The sequence below is a fragment of the Sebastes umbrosus genome, chromosome 10 (assembly GCF_015220745.1).
Source record: "Sebastes umbrosus isolate fSebUmb1 chromosome 10, fSebUmb1.pri, whole genome shotgun sequence".
NCBI classification, from domain to species: domain Eukaryota; kingdom Metazoa; phylum Chordata; class Actinopteri; order Perciformes; family Sebastidae; genus Sebastes; species Sebastes umbrosus.
In genome coordinates this window covers 28301884-28318644 of record NC_051278.1, presented here as the reverse complement: position 1 = coordinate 28318644, position 16761 = coordinate 28301884, and the positions used below count along the sequence as shown (strand labels likewise).

At 42.0% G+C, this 16761-nt stretch overlaps 1 protein-coding gene across 4 annotated transcripts in view; it reads left to right on the top strand.

The window, feature by feature from the left end:
* Positions 1 to 16761, top strand: part of ltbp1 (latent transforming growth factor beta binding protein 1) — a 109811-nt gene that overhangs the window by 62701 nt on the left and 30349 nt on the right. For 3 of the 4 annotated variants that reach the window (XM_037782008.1, XM_037782007.1, XM_037782006.1), the window contains exons 10-12: positions 1182 to 1304; positions 7300 to 7467; positions 11944 to 12117. In XM_037782008.1, the coding sequence (XP_037637936.1) occupies positions 1182 to 1304; positions 7300 to 7467; positions 11944 to 12117 (465 nt within the window). The remainder of the gene's footprint in view (positions 1 to 1181; positions 1305 to 7299; positions 7468 to 11943; positions 12118 to 16761) is intronic. The other variant, XM_037782009.1, reaches the window with a different exon arrangement.

Below are 16761 nucleotides of genomic sequence, written 5' to 3'. Positions count from 1 at the left end.
TGCTTGCATTGTGGCCGTTTAGAGTGCATGGCCGATTGCTTGGCCCCCAGAAGTGCTCCTGGCAGCATTGTCAAGAACTCCAGGGAAGTGACGAAGAGTTTGGTTGTAACGTCAGTATATCCAGCAATCCAGCAGCAAAAGTGAACTGCAGTCAATGAGCCGCAGCCTTTAAAGCCCCGCTGTGGACGACGTGCTCGGCTCAGTCCGCAGGGCCCTGAGCCCCGCCCCAGCTGCTGCTTTAGGAAGGGACCTCTTGATAGCCAGTATGTATGCCAGAAGGAATGATTACAGCAAGCAAAAGCTGTTTCAGTGTTCATATGGACACAGGACTAATGTAACTCAAGAATTTTATGCTTTTTTATCGGGAAAGTCATTCACTACAATAATTTGTGGTTCTTTATAGCACCAATGGTGGGATGGTGAATTCACCATTACCACTGGTGGCACAGTGCAATGTTATCCACGGTGTTTGCCAACTCTGTGGCTGGAAGCAGAAGGGCTCTGGCAGGACAGAGTGAGGGCCTGCTGCCGATTCAGACTGCTGCCAGACCAGTGTGTGTGTGTGTGCGTGTGTGGGTGTGTGTGTGTGTGTGTAGTCAAAGACTGTCAGGAGGTGCTGGGACTCACTATAATGAAAAACACAAACCATGTACTGTTATTATGCTAGTAACAGGTTAGTATACCAACATATGTCAATTTGTTAACATGGAATTAGTTGTTTTACCTGTATTACTAGTATTATTTCCATGTATTTGTTCTATTTGTTCTAGATATTTACTATATTTACTGTAGGCTACTTTGAAAACATCTCAGAAATGTGTAACATGTAAATGATGTACATAATGTTACAATATATAACTAAGTATAACTATTTTTCTACAGTGTAGATTAGTATTGGTTTGGGACATCCCTTGCCTTTTTGAAATGGTTTACAGGAATCTGAGCTGAAACTACAAAAGGGCTCAGAGGACACATAACTGTCAAGGCACACAAATGTAGTTGTTTAATAATAGTAAATGATTATACATGTATAAGCTGCATATGGAACAAGAAAATATGCAGTGAAAGACAATCCTGGGATACATGTGCCAGATTTCTTTCATTTATCTTCTGCAATGTTAAGGAATCCTTTGAAAAATCCCTGGATTGATTATGTTTTTCATTTTTTTGTTGACTAACAGATTTAGATGAGTGCCAGCTACAAGGCGTGTGTCCCAATGGAAACTGTCTAAACACCGTGGGCAGCTACAGGTGCATGTGCAAACCCGGCTATGTACCTGACTCCACGCTCAGCACTTGCATATGTAAGTCCTACAATTTAACATTGTCTTAGATTTCTTTCTCTCATCACTTTCTCATTCATTGACTTCCAAATCTCCAACAGTGCAGTGCCAAACTGAGCAAAAATCTCATATTGACAAAGATGAATGCATCACATTTGCATGCTGGTCCGATGTGCAGATTTGCTCAAACAAAAGCTTCCCCATATATCAGACCGGCAATACGTCATCTCAAGTAGGCTTGCATGGCATGGCCCCTTTTGAGGGAAACCAATCCCGAGTCCCTTATAGACGGTAACAGAGTAAACAGAAGAAGTTGAAACATGTCTCCAAACTTCTACGTTAAACAAACTAATAGTAATAGTAATAATAATAGTAATAGTAATAGTAATAGCTAATAGTAATAACGCTATGCCCAAGAGTTGCTGTGGTTGGTTGCACCAGCAATAAATCCAAAAAACGCTGATCTCTGATTTGTTCCCCTGCCATGTCCTTAAAAAGATCTAATAGAGGGGCTTTATGGCTCCAAGCTATAGACCAGACCAGCATGGCGTCATCTCCGAGGCTGCGCTCCCTTTTGGGGTAAAGAAACTCACTGTCACAGGAGAGAAAATTATGAAAAGCTGTTGTGTAGCAGGTTAACCGAGGCTTTCACACTGATTTCTGAGGCTCATACTATACGTGAATATTCACTGTCAGTGTGCTAAATCACTAAATGATGCTGGTGACAGTGACCAGCATGGCTAGTTACAGTAACGTTAGCTTTAGTGTGAGGCTGCTGCAGTAATACAGTCATACATTAATTGTCTCCAACTAAATCTCAGCCTATAGATCAAACAGTTGGCTATCAACAGACAACACTTAGCCTAACGGGATTCAATCAGATATGTAGAGATGTCTGGATAAGTATATCCTCCACTGTGTTGGATGGGGGAAGACTGAAGGGACATTATTCATTTATTAAGGTATTGCCAACGCTCAGGTTCAGGCACAAAATAATTTATTAGACGTGTATAAAACAAACGTTTGTATAACAAGAGATGAATGCATACCGATTTGTCAAAATTACAATCCAAACATACGTCAGATTGCATTGGAGTCTATGGGATCTTTTGTTTTCTTTCCCCAAAAAGGGGGCGTGGCCTTGACTTTTTTGCAAAGTACCCGTATGTGCCGGTCTGACGTATATGGGCTTGATATTTAATATCACTTAATGACAGAAGACATGTGGAATATAAGTTTAATTTCCCTCCTCTGCCACCTGCTCCAAAGTGCAAGCATATAGCTGAGAGGAATGCTGCTAAAGCTGAAATGTGTATTTGATGATTTGCATATAAAAACAGTTCATGGATGAAAGCATGGTGTTCACTATAATCAGATTCCCCCTCTAGCATGTACCGCAAGGCAGAACATATAACCAAACCCAACACCTCATGGCTCTTATATAAAAGGAGCACGGCAGGGAGGATGTGGGGAGAGAGGATGAGATGAAGTAGATCATTGGGGGAACAGAGAGGATGAAGTTAGAAAAGCATCAGCTTATACAGAAGTGATCAATCTTGAACATGATTGAACAGCAGTATTAGTCTTCAATTTCCCCTTAGTCTTGACTAAGGAACCCTGGAACAGCAGTACTGCGAGTTGCAGGTTGGGGGGTAGGGCTGTGTCCTGGTTCTCTGGTTTTATCTCATGACTAATAAAAGGCAAGTACCCGTTCATTGTGATTAATGATTTAATTTGAATGATGAATTAATTTAGGTCTTTTTATGTTCATTTAATGCAACAAACCCACAACTTTCAACCAGGAGGCCGGTGATCGACAACGGTGTTTTGTTTTGTAAGTTACGTTCGTGACGTTTGTCACATGTTTTGCAGTTGTTTTCCTTACTTATGTTACGTTGTTTCCGTACGTATGGTTTACATACTTATTTTATGCCCAACTATGACATTTTTCCTAAACCTAACTAAGTGGTTTTGTTGCCCCCTGCTGGTATTGCACGTTAATACACGTGTAATATTCACGCCTTGGCGAGGCAAAAATATGACACTGACACGCTATCCTCTGGTGGAAAGGCGGGTCTGTTACATGCTTTTGTGTGATATTGGGTTGGATGGAAGGGCGTTAGTCGAATAAATAATGATGCAGCGAATATTACATGACAGATAAGATGTTTGGTCCGATTACATTGCGATTTCATTACAGAAATGAAGCAGCAAAGGACTGTCTGCAAATCATCTCCTGCATAACTTTCCCCCAGAGCTGTCAAACACACCAGGTTTTTTTTCCCCTGACACGGGAACCTTACAGTATGCTCAGGTTTATTTGCCTCAACCCAGATGATGGAAAACGCACCTAACTTGCATTCTACTTGTTGTGATATTTCTAACATTTACGTAAAATGCCTTTGATTCTATTCAATTACACTATGGAAGGTGATTGCAGTCAGTTCAAATAATCGCAATCAGGCGATTATGTAATAATTGCAACAGGCCTACTTATGACTTTTGATAATCATGATATATCACTGGTGGGGACAAAGTAAAACGGCCCAAATCTTTTGCCTGGAGTTCACCGTCTTGACACTGCTGACCTTTGAGAGAACGGAGAGCTGAAATGTTCGAAATAGAGGACGCTATCATAGCCTATTATCTGTGTTGCACCATCCATTCTTGTTTATGAATATAAATAAACTGTTCCAAAAAGAAGCATGCAGTGAGCTGTTAGGGTTCTGCAGGCTCTTACTGAGGTTTGTGTGAACTAGCATGACTCCAACATGTCAACATGTAAACAACACCTTTTACCTTGCCGTGCCGTCCAGTGGAAAACCTTGCTGTGGCAGCACAACTTGAATGGTCACAGTTGGTCATGGCTCAGCTGGGCGTGAATATCTTTCCACTAGGGGCGTCACGATCGAAAATTGGCTTTCAATCTTGACCATCGAAATCAAAAGCAGGATCGACGATTATTTTTTTTTCTCCGCCTCCGCCCTCTCTCGTGCGTAGGAAGGAAATGTAACAGCCATCTCGCTAATGGTTTGAACTGTAAACCAGCACGAAAATCACAATTACCAACATAAGCCACCATGGCTAATCGAATCTTTTTTCCCGTTTACCTAAATCCTGATCAGAAATGGACTCCCTCATGATGAAAAGCATACCCATAGCATGATGCTGCAACCACCATGCTGTTTCTTGGCAAATGCAGTGCACATTAAGCAGCATTAAGACCAAAGTGCAGACTTTTTGCCTCATCAAACCACAGAAACATCTTCCTCATGCTCTCACAGTCCTTTAAGTGCAGTTTGGCAAACTCCAGGTTGGCTGTCATCTGCCTTTTACTTAGCAGTGGCTCCATCTACTCACTCTGCCATAATCGCCAGACCGGCAGAGAGCTGCAGGGATAGTTTTCCTTCTGGCAGATTGTCCCATTACTGCAGACAAACTCTGCAGCGAGAAGCCATTGATTTCTTGGTTACCAGCCTGACCAAGGCTCTCCTTGCCCATTTTCTCATTTTGGCCAGATGGCCTACTGTAAGGAAGAGTCTTGGTGGTTTCAGACTTCTTCTATTTCACAATAATGGGCTCTTGGGTACTATAAATGTTTTTATACCTTTCCCAAGGACTCTGCCTCGACACAACTCTTGTTTTTGATCTGACATACACTGAGCTGTGGGACATTATATAAATATGATATAAATGATGTGGACATATACCTTTCTAAGTCACAGTGGACTGTGTTCATGTATGGTGGCACCTCAAGGATGACCAAAGGAATCAGGAAGCATTAAAGGAATAGTTTTCTTCTGAGAGTAAGATGAGAACATGGACATCAGTTTCATCTTACTTAGTGTGTATTAAGTATGTAGCTGGAGCAAGTAGGCAATTAGCCTAGCTTAGCAGAAGGACCGGAAATAGGGGGAAACAGTTCTGACTCTATCCAAAGTTCAAAAATACTCTTACCAACACCTCTAAAGCTCACACAGCAATGTTAAAGCTACAATAGTTTTTTTAGGGGGAGTTAACATCCTCTAAGTATTTATTGGTGAACAACAGCTGGAACATCTCAAAGTCACTGTGTGGTCACAGTGAGGTTGCCATGTTTGGTACCATCCTGCCTATACAGTACAGACACCAAAACCAGAGCCCAATGACTGTATTTGACACCCTGCGATACAATCGGAGACGCTTCACTGAAGTACACGGCGGATGTATAAACTATTGTTCATCAAGAAATAGGTCCAATGCACATAACTTCCCCAAAAGCCACCAAGGAATGGCAAAGGTCAGTTGGTGCTCCACCACTTTGAGCTTTTTTTTATGCCTTTTCTTGTTGCAGTGATTCACACTTTTTGAAAAATATATTTTATTGACTGTTTTATACCGTCATTGACAGCTGACTCCTCACTCTTCTTAACCGGCCGGTGATCAATAACGGCTACAGTTTGGAATCATGTTTCTGCTATGGATTAGGAATTGTTCCTGTCCATATTTGCATGCCTTGGTAAGCCACAAACATCAGTCCAGTAGTATTCCTGATCTATTTTTCCATCAACACTGATGGATATGATTGTGGCTCAGTGGGGCAGGGCATAGTGAGTGTGTGTGGTTGACCGAGAGAGAGAGAGAGAGAGAGAGAGAGAGAGAAAGAGAGAGACAGTGGCTGCACTCAGGGCAGACGTTCTTTTAATACATCCATGGGGCAGACAGGTGTTGGTGATCGAAGCAGAGGGAACAGTTAGCAGTGAAGTTGTCTAGTGGCGGTAAATGTACAGTGTAGGTTACAGTTGGCCCATGAATAAACACTACAAAAATACACTCCTCAATACCCAAGAAGGTCTCGTGTCTTACTTCCCAGCTGCTGGGCAAAAGTGAAGGGAGAGTCTGAGATATTACAAACCAGTCTCTGGACAGACTCTGCTCTGCCTAGTTTGCAAAATGTAGATGCATATAACCTTGTGTTTACACACGTATTGTTGAAAAAATAGACTTGAAGTGGTTTCAGGTCGTGGTTATGCCCGTGGGACGCAGCTGAGACGCAGGCCTGCACAGACCCGGTGCAGACAGCTGCATATATTAAAATGGGAGCGTATCAGCTGCGTGACATGTGTGAGTGAAAAACACGTCTGATACGCTTGCGGCCTAGCCAGGGGGTTATACAGTTGTGATTTTTATTCGTTCAGTCAAACATTACAGTAGTGGTCATTGCAGACACACCTGGTGGAGATCTCCACTCTACTAATAATTTATACCATTAGGGTTGCATTCACTCCAGTTCCGGTGGTGTGGCGAAAACGCAAATCCTCCCATTCATTTTTAATGGGGGTAGCATGTTTGGGCTGCGGCGGCCGCAGAGGGAGTGCCGAAAAAATAGAAAAGTAGAAACAGAATCAACTTTTGGAGAAACACAACCTGAAGTCACGCTGCAGTGGCCAATCACGTAACCGGCGATCCAGAGCTGTACAACCAAGCCTTGAGGGAACAAAAGACGTTAATTGTTGCAGTCAATGGGCCATTAAAGTGACTCTCCCACACCGCCGCGCAACCCTGAGGCGAATCGCTGCAACGCCTGATCTGGTGTGAATGCAGCCTAAGACTTGAAAAACAAAAACTGAGCCAAACTATCCTGCATGCCTCCATCTGAGCCGGCACTTGACTTTGATAGCATGAAGCATTGGCATGAAAACTGTTTCATTTCCTACAACATCAGTCATCAACTTCAGTGCTTTGAATGTGTTTCTGTGTTTGGCTTTAATTGTTTAAATGTAGTTGTTTGCGCCACCACAAAACGGTTGCCCGACCTCTCACTGTAAAATGTGTATTTTTCTCTATGCACTGGTGTTGCTTTAGAATTTATGTTTGTGGCAAAAGTTTATTCAGGTGAGAAGGGAAGGTTGCTTTGGTGAAGGGTACCTCTTTATTTCTCCACTCTCTGTTCTCTCTTCCCCCCCATGTATGTGTCTCCTACACTCTGGTGCACCACCACCACCACCCCCTCTCTTCCTCCTACGCTCCGCTTTAGCCAACACGCCTGCCGCCCAAGAGGAGAAGGGGGCTTGCTTCCGTTTGGTCAGCTCAGGGAGGCAGTGTTTGCACCCAGTGTCTACCCAGCTGAGCCAACAGCTCTGCTGCTGCAGTGTGGGTAAAGCCTGGGGCCCTCATTGTGACAAATGCCCCCCTCCAGGAACAGGTAAGGCCCCCCAGCCACGTCAGACATTATTCCTGTCTCAATGGGAACTAAAGGTCCAAAACTTTCTGCCCTTTATTTACAATTGTTTATAATATACAATATTAACACAACTCATTCGGACAGTGACAAGCGGTTGTTTCAGCACTCTAATAGTGCTAAATATCAGAGCAGTATCATATATGACCACCAAGCAAGTAAAAATGCTGTACAACACAAATAACACAAACAGAATTCAACAGGCTTCCCCATATATTCCAGTCAAGCTGCTGGGAAAAAAACACACATGCCAAACAATGCACATTCAAATGCACAGCCAGGCCACTGAATCTGAACATCATTTACACCAGCAGCAATGTAACAAGCATAATCAATAGCTAATAAAGATACATGAAAACTCATTAAACTTACCAAAGCTGATCATCATTTCAAGACAAAGTCCATCCTCCTTTCTTTCTTTAAAAAGATTTAAAGGACACTGAAAAAGGCTTTGCCAGTAAATCCGCCACTAAATCTGTGAATTAAAAAACAGCGAAGTAAAAGTCTAAACAAAAAAACTAAAGAACTACATCTAAAAAATCTGCAACGTCACAGAAGAAAGTTTAAATAAATCTCAGAACCTGAACTTGGATTAATGCTATATAATTTGCTAGCTAGTTAGTTTTGTTTTTGTCACTGCAAATTTCCCCACTGTGGGACTAATAAAGGAATATCTTATCTTATCTTATCTTATCTTATCTTATCTTATTTCAGTTAACTGCTAACTGGCTCAAATCACGGCCTACGAAAATACTGACTAGGCAAGCCAGAAGGCTCTGGCGTGTCAACGGATACGCCTAATATGGCAAAGAATATGACAATCAACAACATCGTCCCAATTTGCTTCAACAGCAGAGGGATTCACTCGAAATTCTGAAGGCCTCAGAGTAGATTTTTCACCCAGAAACAGCACGGTTGGGTAATCTGATTGGATAAAAGCTCCAATTTATATGGGCTGCACTGGAAGCAGCGCAACTGAGGCAGAGAATTGCAAGGAAATGACATTAATAGACTGATGGGAACAAACTAAAATACATATAGCATTCATGAAAAAAAACAAAAAAAAAAACATATATATATATATTTACATATATATATATATATACTTCAACTTTTTTACATTCATCATATACATACAGGTACATACATACATGAGAATGTTACCTCTGCAATTAACCCATCCTAAGCATTGTAGGAGCAGTGAACTGCTGTAAAGCGCCCGGGGACCAACTTGGAGTTCAGTGTCTCGCTCAAGGACACTACGACAGACAGACAGTAGAAGCCAACAGTTGGAGCCAGGGATCGAACAGCCAACCGTGAGGTTAAAGGACGACCACTCTACCCTACTGAGCTACAGCCTACAGCCGCATATATATATTTGTGACATATACCTGTTGTGGTGCTTTTTACAATGCCCGATCGGAGGTTGTGTGCACCATCTCTGGGGAACTGCAGCCTCTTTCCCATGTCGATCCTCATCTCGCAGGACCTGGCTGTTTGCAACGGATTGGGCTTTGGTATTTTGGTTGAGAAAAGCCTGGCTCCCTCCTTGATGAAGGTGATGGCCTTCCTCAAGTCTGTGTCGGCTGGCCTCTTCTTTCATCTCTCCCAGTGTGTCGGCAAGAGACAAAAGCACCTCCTTATGGCGCCACCTGCACCGTCCTTGAGCTTGAGATGTTTGTCCTGACAGTACGTGTGCCAGTGTCCCCTTTTGACCGCAGAGCTTGCAGCCATTCTTCAGTCTGTCCTGAGGATAATCCTCGCCCAAGTGACTTTGTTGTCCAGGGTTTCACATACCAGCTGGTTGTGAAGTGGGCTGATGTGAATCTGAGTTTGAACCCTCCTAGGTAGCTGGTGATCATGTCTCGAAAAGCCACTGGGATGTAGTAGTAGTCCAAGTCCTTATTGGGTGAGGTCACGTGGGTTTGACCCAGGTCTTTACCAGACAACTGTGAGGTTGCCTTTTTTCTGCTTGGCCTCTCAGATCAGTTGGTTGATCATTGCTGTATGTTCCAGACACCCTGAAAAGCCTGGGATACCACCCTTCTGGATGGATGTGTTGATGTAGTGGTGCTATACAAGGTCAGCCTTCTTGCAAGCACAGAGAGGAAAATCTTGCATTCCACATTCAGGTGGGAGATTGTCCTAAACCCGGCGATTGTGGAGGAACTCTCTTCCTTTGGAACAAAACATCCCTCTGCTAATTTCCAGCTTGATGGAATCATGCCTTTGGCCCAGATCTTTCTCATGATCTTCTCAACCTCGACCTGTCGACCTTATAAGGTATACCGCTTGAGCCTGGGGCAGCTGATGCTTTGGCTTTCTAGATGATGTCTGGATTTCCTGCCATGTAGGCTCCTTAATAATCAGCTCAGTTGATGGTGTTCCAGGTTTGCAAGGTTTCCGATGGGCTCCTAGTCCCTGGCACATACGGGGTCGCTGTGTGCATCCTGCAGGAACTCCTCTAACTATGGCCTCAAACTGGATAGAGACAGTTTTTTGTTGGCTGAGAACAGTCCTGGTTAAGCTGTATGTGTCTTTAACAAACTGTGCTCGCCTTTTCTCTTTATTCCTTCTTTGCTGTCGAAGAAGATTGTACACTATGGCTGTAATGAGTTGATCTTTCTACATTCCTACATTCAAATTCACATTTTTATCCTTAGACTTGCTTTTACCACCATCAAGTGAAGCTTTGCTTTCGACGAGGCTTTCCCTGCTTGGGCGGCTGTAGCTCAGTGGGAAGAGCGGGTCGTCCTTGTCTCCGACCACGAGTCTACCAGTTCCTACTGTCTGCATATTGAAGTGTCCTTGAGTGAGACACTGAACCCCTGCGCTTTACAACAGCCCACTGCTCTTAAGGATTGGTTAAATGCAGAGGTCAAATTTCATATATGATGACTGTAATATAGTTTAAAGATACTCCTTTTTTTCTGAATCTTTTGCGTGAAGCTTTTCATAGTTTTGTATGGAATAGCCTGCGCTGGCGCACTCCTCTGACCTGTAGCTCTGTATCGCTGCATGTGCTTCTGAAGATCTTGGGGAAGCAGCTTTGAGCTGAAGTCACTGTCACTGCTTTCAATTTTGGCTGGTATGAAAGACACCTTGTGTTGTGCCAGTGAAACATGTTAAAATCGGAATTGCAATGTATGTTTAGACAAGGGTAGAGATGGAGGAACACCAGAGCAATGATCTGACAGAGCTGTGAGGGGGCTGGTTGTGTCAGCAGTCACAGGTTACCACAGCAGTGGTGGGCAGGGTTGTGGTGGTGGTGGTGCCTTGGTTCCAATGCATTTTTGTAATTTTTTGAAGGGGCAGTGTTCAAGCTAAAACAGGGTGTTAAGTTGTTCTGCAGTGGAGACACAACAACAGCTGCAAGACCGTAGAAAACATTCAGTGCCAATTCTTAACATATTTTGTATATACAGAGAGCTCATGTCTGTTTGCAGAAAAAACGACTGATGTGCTTCTTTTTTTTGGACAATTTTTACAGTCAAATTCCTGTAACGGAAATCATAAGGGAATCATATTTACTGTATATACAAGGACAAATTTGCACAGAAAGTATTTTTAAATAGATATAATATGTTTACTTTCAAGCCAGTGTAATGCTTTTGGGTTGTCCGTCCGTCTGTCCTTACATCCATACCTCTGACCATCTCGTGACCGCGATATGTCAGGAACGCCTGGAGGGAATTTCATCAGCCACAGTTGTCTTCAACACTGAATGTCTCCAGTTATTTAAGACTTATCAGCTTCTCTTGGAAAAAAACTATGAGTTAATTCTCCATCATCTCTCAATGGGAATGGACTATTTTACTGTCATTGCATTGTGAATGTATCTATTTTTTGTGTTATGCATTTGTTATTGATAAATACTGGCAAAGTCGTTTAAATGAGGCTAAGAGATTTACCTCTGAATTATACTGGTGTAAGAGTGGAGAGGTAGAAAAGAAACAGCTTTGTTTGCTGCTTTGAAAAAGTTGGCAGATATATTTAAAATGTCGAGTGCAATCATGGAGACAAAACTGTGTCTTCGTTTTGTCTCTTTATCAGGAATTTTTGGTAGAATTGTCTCATATTGCTATTGATATAAGCTGCAAAACACAATCTTAACATTGTGCATGTCACATTTTGTATACATATCTACCTTAAACCACAATTAGAGCCATTCAAATAATATTCCTAGAACATATGCTAGAGATTATATTCTACTTTGTGATGCTCAAATGATTGTTTACTAGTTAAAATTAGCATTGTCAGAATCCCTGCAGCATGTAGCTGTACAGAATATAATGTCAGAGATCATACAGTCTTTATGATAGATATACATTTACGTTAAACAATTAACAATATTGACATATTTACTATTAAAAAGAATGATTTTTTGCATTTCTTATTTTCACTTGTATGATAACACTTGTATTTTTTTTCATTATGTAGCTAAGTTCAAAGACATCTGTCCCGGTGGAATGGGCTACACTGTTCTACCAAATCCACCTGTCAATAAGCCGGTCACCGTTCACCAGGAGCCCATTGACCCCGTACTCCCCCAACCCCTGCCAACACCACAGAGACCAGTGGAAGCCTTTGGGAAACCAGAAGAGATTATACCAGGTGAGTCTCTACCATGTAATATTACCAGTGCATTAGGAGTGTAATGGTACACAAAATTCACGGATCGGTATGTACATCGATTTTGGGGTCACGGTTCGGTACATTTTTGGTACGACAGGGAAAACAAAGAAAATGCAGAAAATAAAACTTTTTTCATTTATCATTGGCCATAATTCTTACTGTAGCAGTTAAGGCACGCAAATACTGGCATATTGTCAATATGATGATGATAATAATGTTTAGTTTCATTTGATATGTGTAAATCATGACCCTCAGTTATGTGTGAATGCAGGTGCTCTATGCATTAGTGAGTGTGGTGGTGCTTATGGGGTGTTGCTCCGGGACGGGTGTGTGCGAGGTGGGGGGAGATCATCACAGTATACCCACTACAATAAACTAGATCACTGTTGTAGGGGGTGTTTGCCGCCTACTGAAGTCCTTCACCAACTCCTTTGTCTTACAAGTGTTAAAGTTTCAGTAGGCAACACGTTTTTGGCATCATTGTGCAAATAAATACATAATAACCTTTCAGCATATTGTAACTCAAGTGTTCTGAGAGAAAACTAGACTTCTGCACCTCATCATGGCTCTGTATTCAGGCTTGTGACAGAAGACTTTGACCAATCACAGGCCATTTCAGAGAGAGTGTTCCTATTGGCTGTGCTCCGGCTAGTGGGCGGTGCTTGATAATTCCTCAACTATTTTAAAAATGGCTGCCACAAACTTTCTCATTTTACAGCTAAACAGTACACTACACGATGTTTCTGAAAACATTTGAGGAGAGAAATAGGCATTACAGTAACAGAATATTGATTCATATTTGATTAGCGCTGCCTAGTTTGACCGTTTGATCGGAGTTTGCGAGTGATTAACAGCCGGCTCTCATAGACGGAAGCTGGACTTCAGACTCCAGATCAGCTCTGATTGTTTGTTTTCCTCTGGTCTGTGAAATCTTGCAGATGCCGTTAGGAGCACCTATCTGACGCGCGTCCCATGCGGGCAGTGTGTCCACTCTAACCTGTTAACATGGACGCCGAAATAAAAACAACACGCCACGCGAGACTCACGCGATCCTCAAGCGGGCAGTGTGTCCACCACTTTACGCAGCATGACACATTCCCACTTCCAGTGTAGGGACAGGAAGTTAAAAAAAACAAAACAGAGGGGAAATTGGGGGGAATCACAATTTTCTAGGAGTCCAGTGTGACGTTTTCCAATTGCTTCGTGACTAGCAAAGATTTAGTTTTCAAATATATAAAACAGAGAAAAGCAGTTTCACTCTCATTAAGTCATGTAAGAGACACAAATTTGGTCAAATGCTAATTTCTGACAAGTACAGTGTGCAAGAAGGAAAAGAAAGAAGGATTTAAATAGTTTTTTGATTTTGTGTGACTAGCTCACATAAATTTGGTGTAGAAATACCTTAAACTAATAATTGATTATCAAAATTGTTTGTGATACGTTTTCTGTCGATTGACTGACAACAACAGTTTCCGTTGTGGGGCTCATTTAGGTGATTTGTTGCATTTGAGTAAGTGGATAGAGTCAGGCTAGTGTTCTATCTGTTCATATGTCCTGTTGAGTCAGAATCAGTTTTAACATGAATGTGACTGTTCTCAATGTACATGCACAGCTAGAAAGGTGCATTTAGTAGAATGCAGATCTCCACCAGGAGTGTTTGCAACGACCACTGCTGTAATGTTTAGTTGAATGAATACAACCCACTTCGGAGGTTGATCTGTGGAAACTCTTAAGAAATTTCCGAGGGATATTAGAATAGTAGGCTCATCCAATTCAAAATTCTCAACCAGTTTTACTGGACACCTCCTCAACTTCTAGACCAGGTCTTAAGGACCTAGTCTAGAAGAGCTGAGTGCATGAGGTGTCCAGGCCCAGACTCAAAGGGCACTTTATTTTATTTAGTGCCCGGTGATCCAAGACTTTTAGAAGTGGGTACACAGACGTATTACAGAAGGACCATTTTTATTTCAAACCAAGGCTGTATGTACTGGGTGATCCTGTAAAAGCTGACATCATGGTGGGTAGACAGGTTTTAATGAGGGGATGGAAGACACCAGGGAGTCCTGCCTTTCAGGACTGGTTTACTGAAATTAGTAAAGTAGCCTCTTAAGAGTATATATATATTGAAAAATGGAGAAAATACATTGTATATCTAAGTTTGGATCCTAGGCTCGTGCTGATAGCACAATAGGGATACACATTACTTGGTGGCATTCAAATATTACTAAAGACCTGCACCTTTTGGCATTTTTGTTTTATTTTTATTTTGTTAATTTCTTATGCAAAGAGGTATGTGATGTTTGTTAGTCATGTTTATTTGTACTGTGTTAAATTTAAAAACTTTTATAAGATATCAATCATAAAAAAACCATTGCCAGATTGTCGGCCAGTTGATGGGTCTCCACAGTGTGGGGGATGTTCTCCTGAAGCTGGTGATGTCCTGCAGGCTACTCCGCACCAACGCAGAGTCTTTGGCTGAAAACCTATTATACTGTAGCTCCACTCTGCTACTCTGATCTACTTTGTCAATGTGTTCCTAGCCTGGTTGTACAGGAGCCTGTCTCCACTACCGTATGCCTCCTCCTTAGGCTGACAGAGCTGAGTTTTTCTGTAAACCAGGGTGTATTGTTATTGTATGTGCAGAAGGTTTTAGTCGGCACACACATGTCCTCACAAAAACTGATGTATGATGTCACAGTGTCAGAGAGTTCATCCAAGTATGTGGCTGCGCCTCAAAAACATTCCAATTAGTGCAGTGAAAGCAGGCTTGTAACTCCAGCTTTGCCTCGATGGTCCATCTTTTCACAGTCATGACCACAGGCTTAGCAGATTTAAGTTTCTGCCTGTAAATCCGGAGAAGACGAACCAGACAATTATCAGATAGTCCCAAAGCTGCACAGGGCCCAGAGCGATAGGCGTCCTTTAATGTTGTGTAGCATTGGTCTTAATATGTTTTGGTAGTTCTTTGCTGCGGTTTGCTCTCTTAAAGTCCCCAATAACAATGAGCAGGGAGTCTGGGTGTTTTTGCTCTACGTTAGTAATCTGTGTTGTAGTGCCTCACTAACACAGGCCTGATGTGGGATGTTAACACCGACCAGAATAAACGAGGAAAACTGTGGTGAATAAAACGGTTTCGAGTTAATCAAAAAAAGTTCCAAGTTAGGGCTGAACATTTTCTTCAACACTGTGACATCTGTACACCAACCTTTGTTTGTGTAAATGCAGTTTCCGCCGCCTCTTTACTTTCCCCGAAAGCTCTGTTATGTGGTCCGCTCAGAGGAGTTGGAAGCCTGTCAGATGGAGTGAAGTGTGCGGGATGTGCTCGCCAAGCCAGGTTTCAGTGAAGCACAGGGGGAGTGGATCTGCAAAAGTCCGTGTTTGCTCTGTTGAGAAGCAGTGGCTCCATCTTGTTGGCCAAAGAGTGGACATTCACCAGATATTTTGACAGGAGCGCAGTTCGAAATCCCCGCTGTCGCAGTTTCCCTCGTCTGCATCCCCCTGCTAAACCCACAGAGAGCTGCTGCTCCGCCAACTAAAAGCTCATTAAGACTTTCTGATTGGGAGAAGTATAACAAATTTGTTGTCGGATGTTCAAGAGTTCCTCCCTGGTGAACGTGACCAGAGAAGGAGAAATACTTTAGCCATACTTTTATTCAGCACCTTTCTAAAAGCTCTGTGGATGTATTATTTTTTTTAAATGATTCGTCTACCTAAAAATGTTATCAATATAACCTTTAACTTATTGTCTGGTTAGCAAGGGAGCTAGCTCGCTTGCTCGAACAGGCAGTTTCAGGCAGAGGGTGAAAAGAGGTGCTGCAGAAAAGCCGCTATGAGAAAAGTAAAGCGTTTGAATATTAAAGCATGGAAACGTGTTCCAGTAGAAAACCCAAAATACAAGTATGCACCTGAAAATAAGCACAATAGGTCCTCTTTATGAAGCAAACACAGTAATGTCACCGCTATTAGAAACATCTGTAATGTCGATATTCACTCAGTTGCCAGTTTATTTGGTACACCTAGCTAAAACTAATACGGTCTAATACAACAATACTGCCATAAATCCTCCCTCCATGAAGGTTTTAAGGTTCAGTTTTTTTGAGAAACTGTTTTAGAGAGGTGTGATTCAACTCTATGATCATTTTGGAGGATGTTTGTTGTGCTGTTGAACTGTATTGTGTTATATACTGAGTTACTCTATACTGTGTTATTTTACTATACCCTCATTGTTATAAATGGGGTGGACAAAATAATGAAAACACTGTCACTAACGCTGAAACTACAGAGGCATCATTATTTGTATCTGTATCTGTTCAACCAACAAATTTATTTGTCGCCAACTGCATTCGGATAGGAGTCCGGACTTGGACCTGGTTTATACCGGAAGTTACGTTAAATCGGGCAAATGTTATATTTACTAACTTAATATTCATTGGAAATGCAATATTTGTGCATTCAAAGCATCAAATTCATTTAATATTTGCATTTAATTATTTCTGAAATTTATATCCACATCCTCATATTATACTTTTCATCTCTCTCTCTCTCTCTCTCTCTCTCTCTCTCTCTCTCTGTCTCTCTCTCTTTTATTTATTTATTTTTTTTATATTTAACTAAACTAAGTTT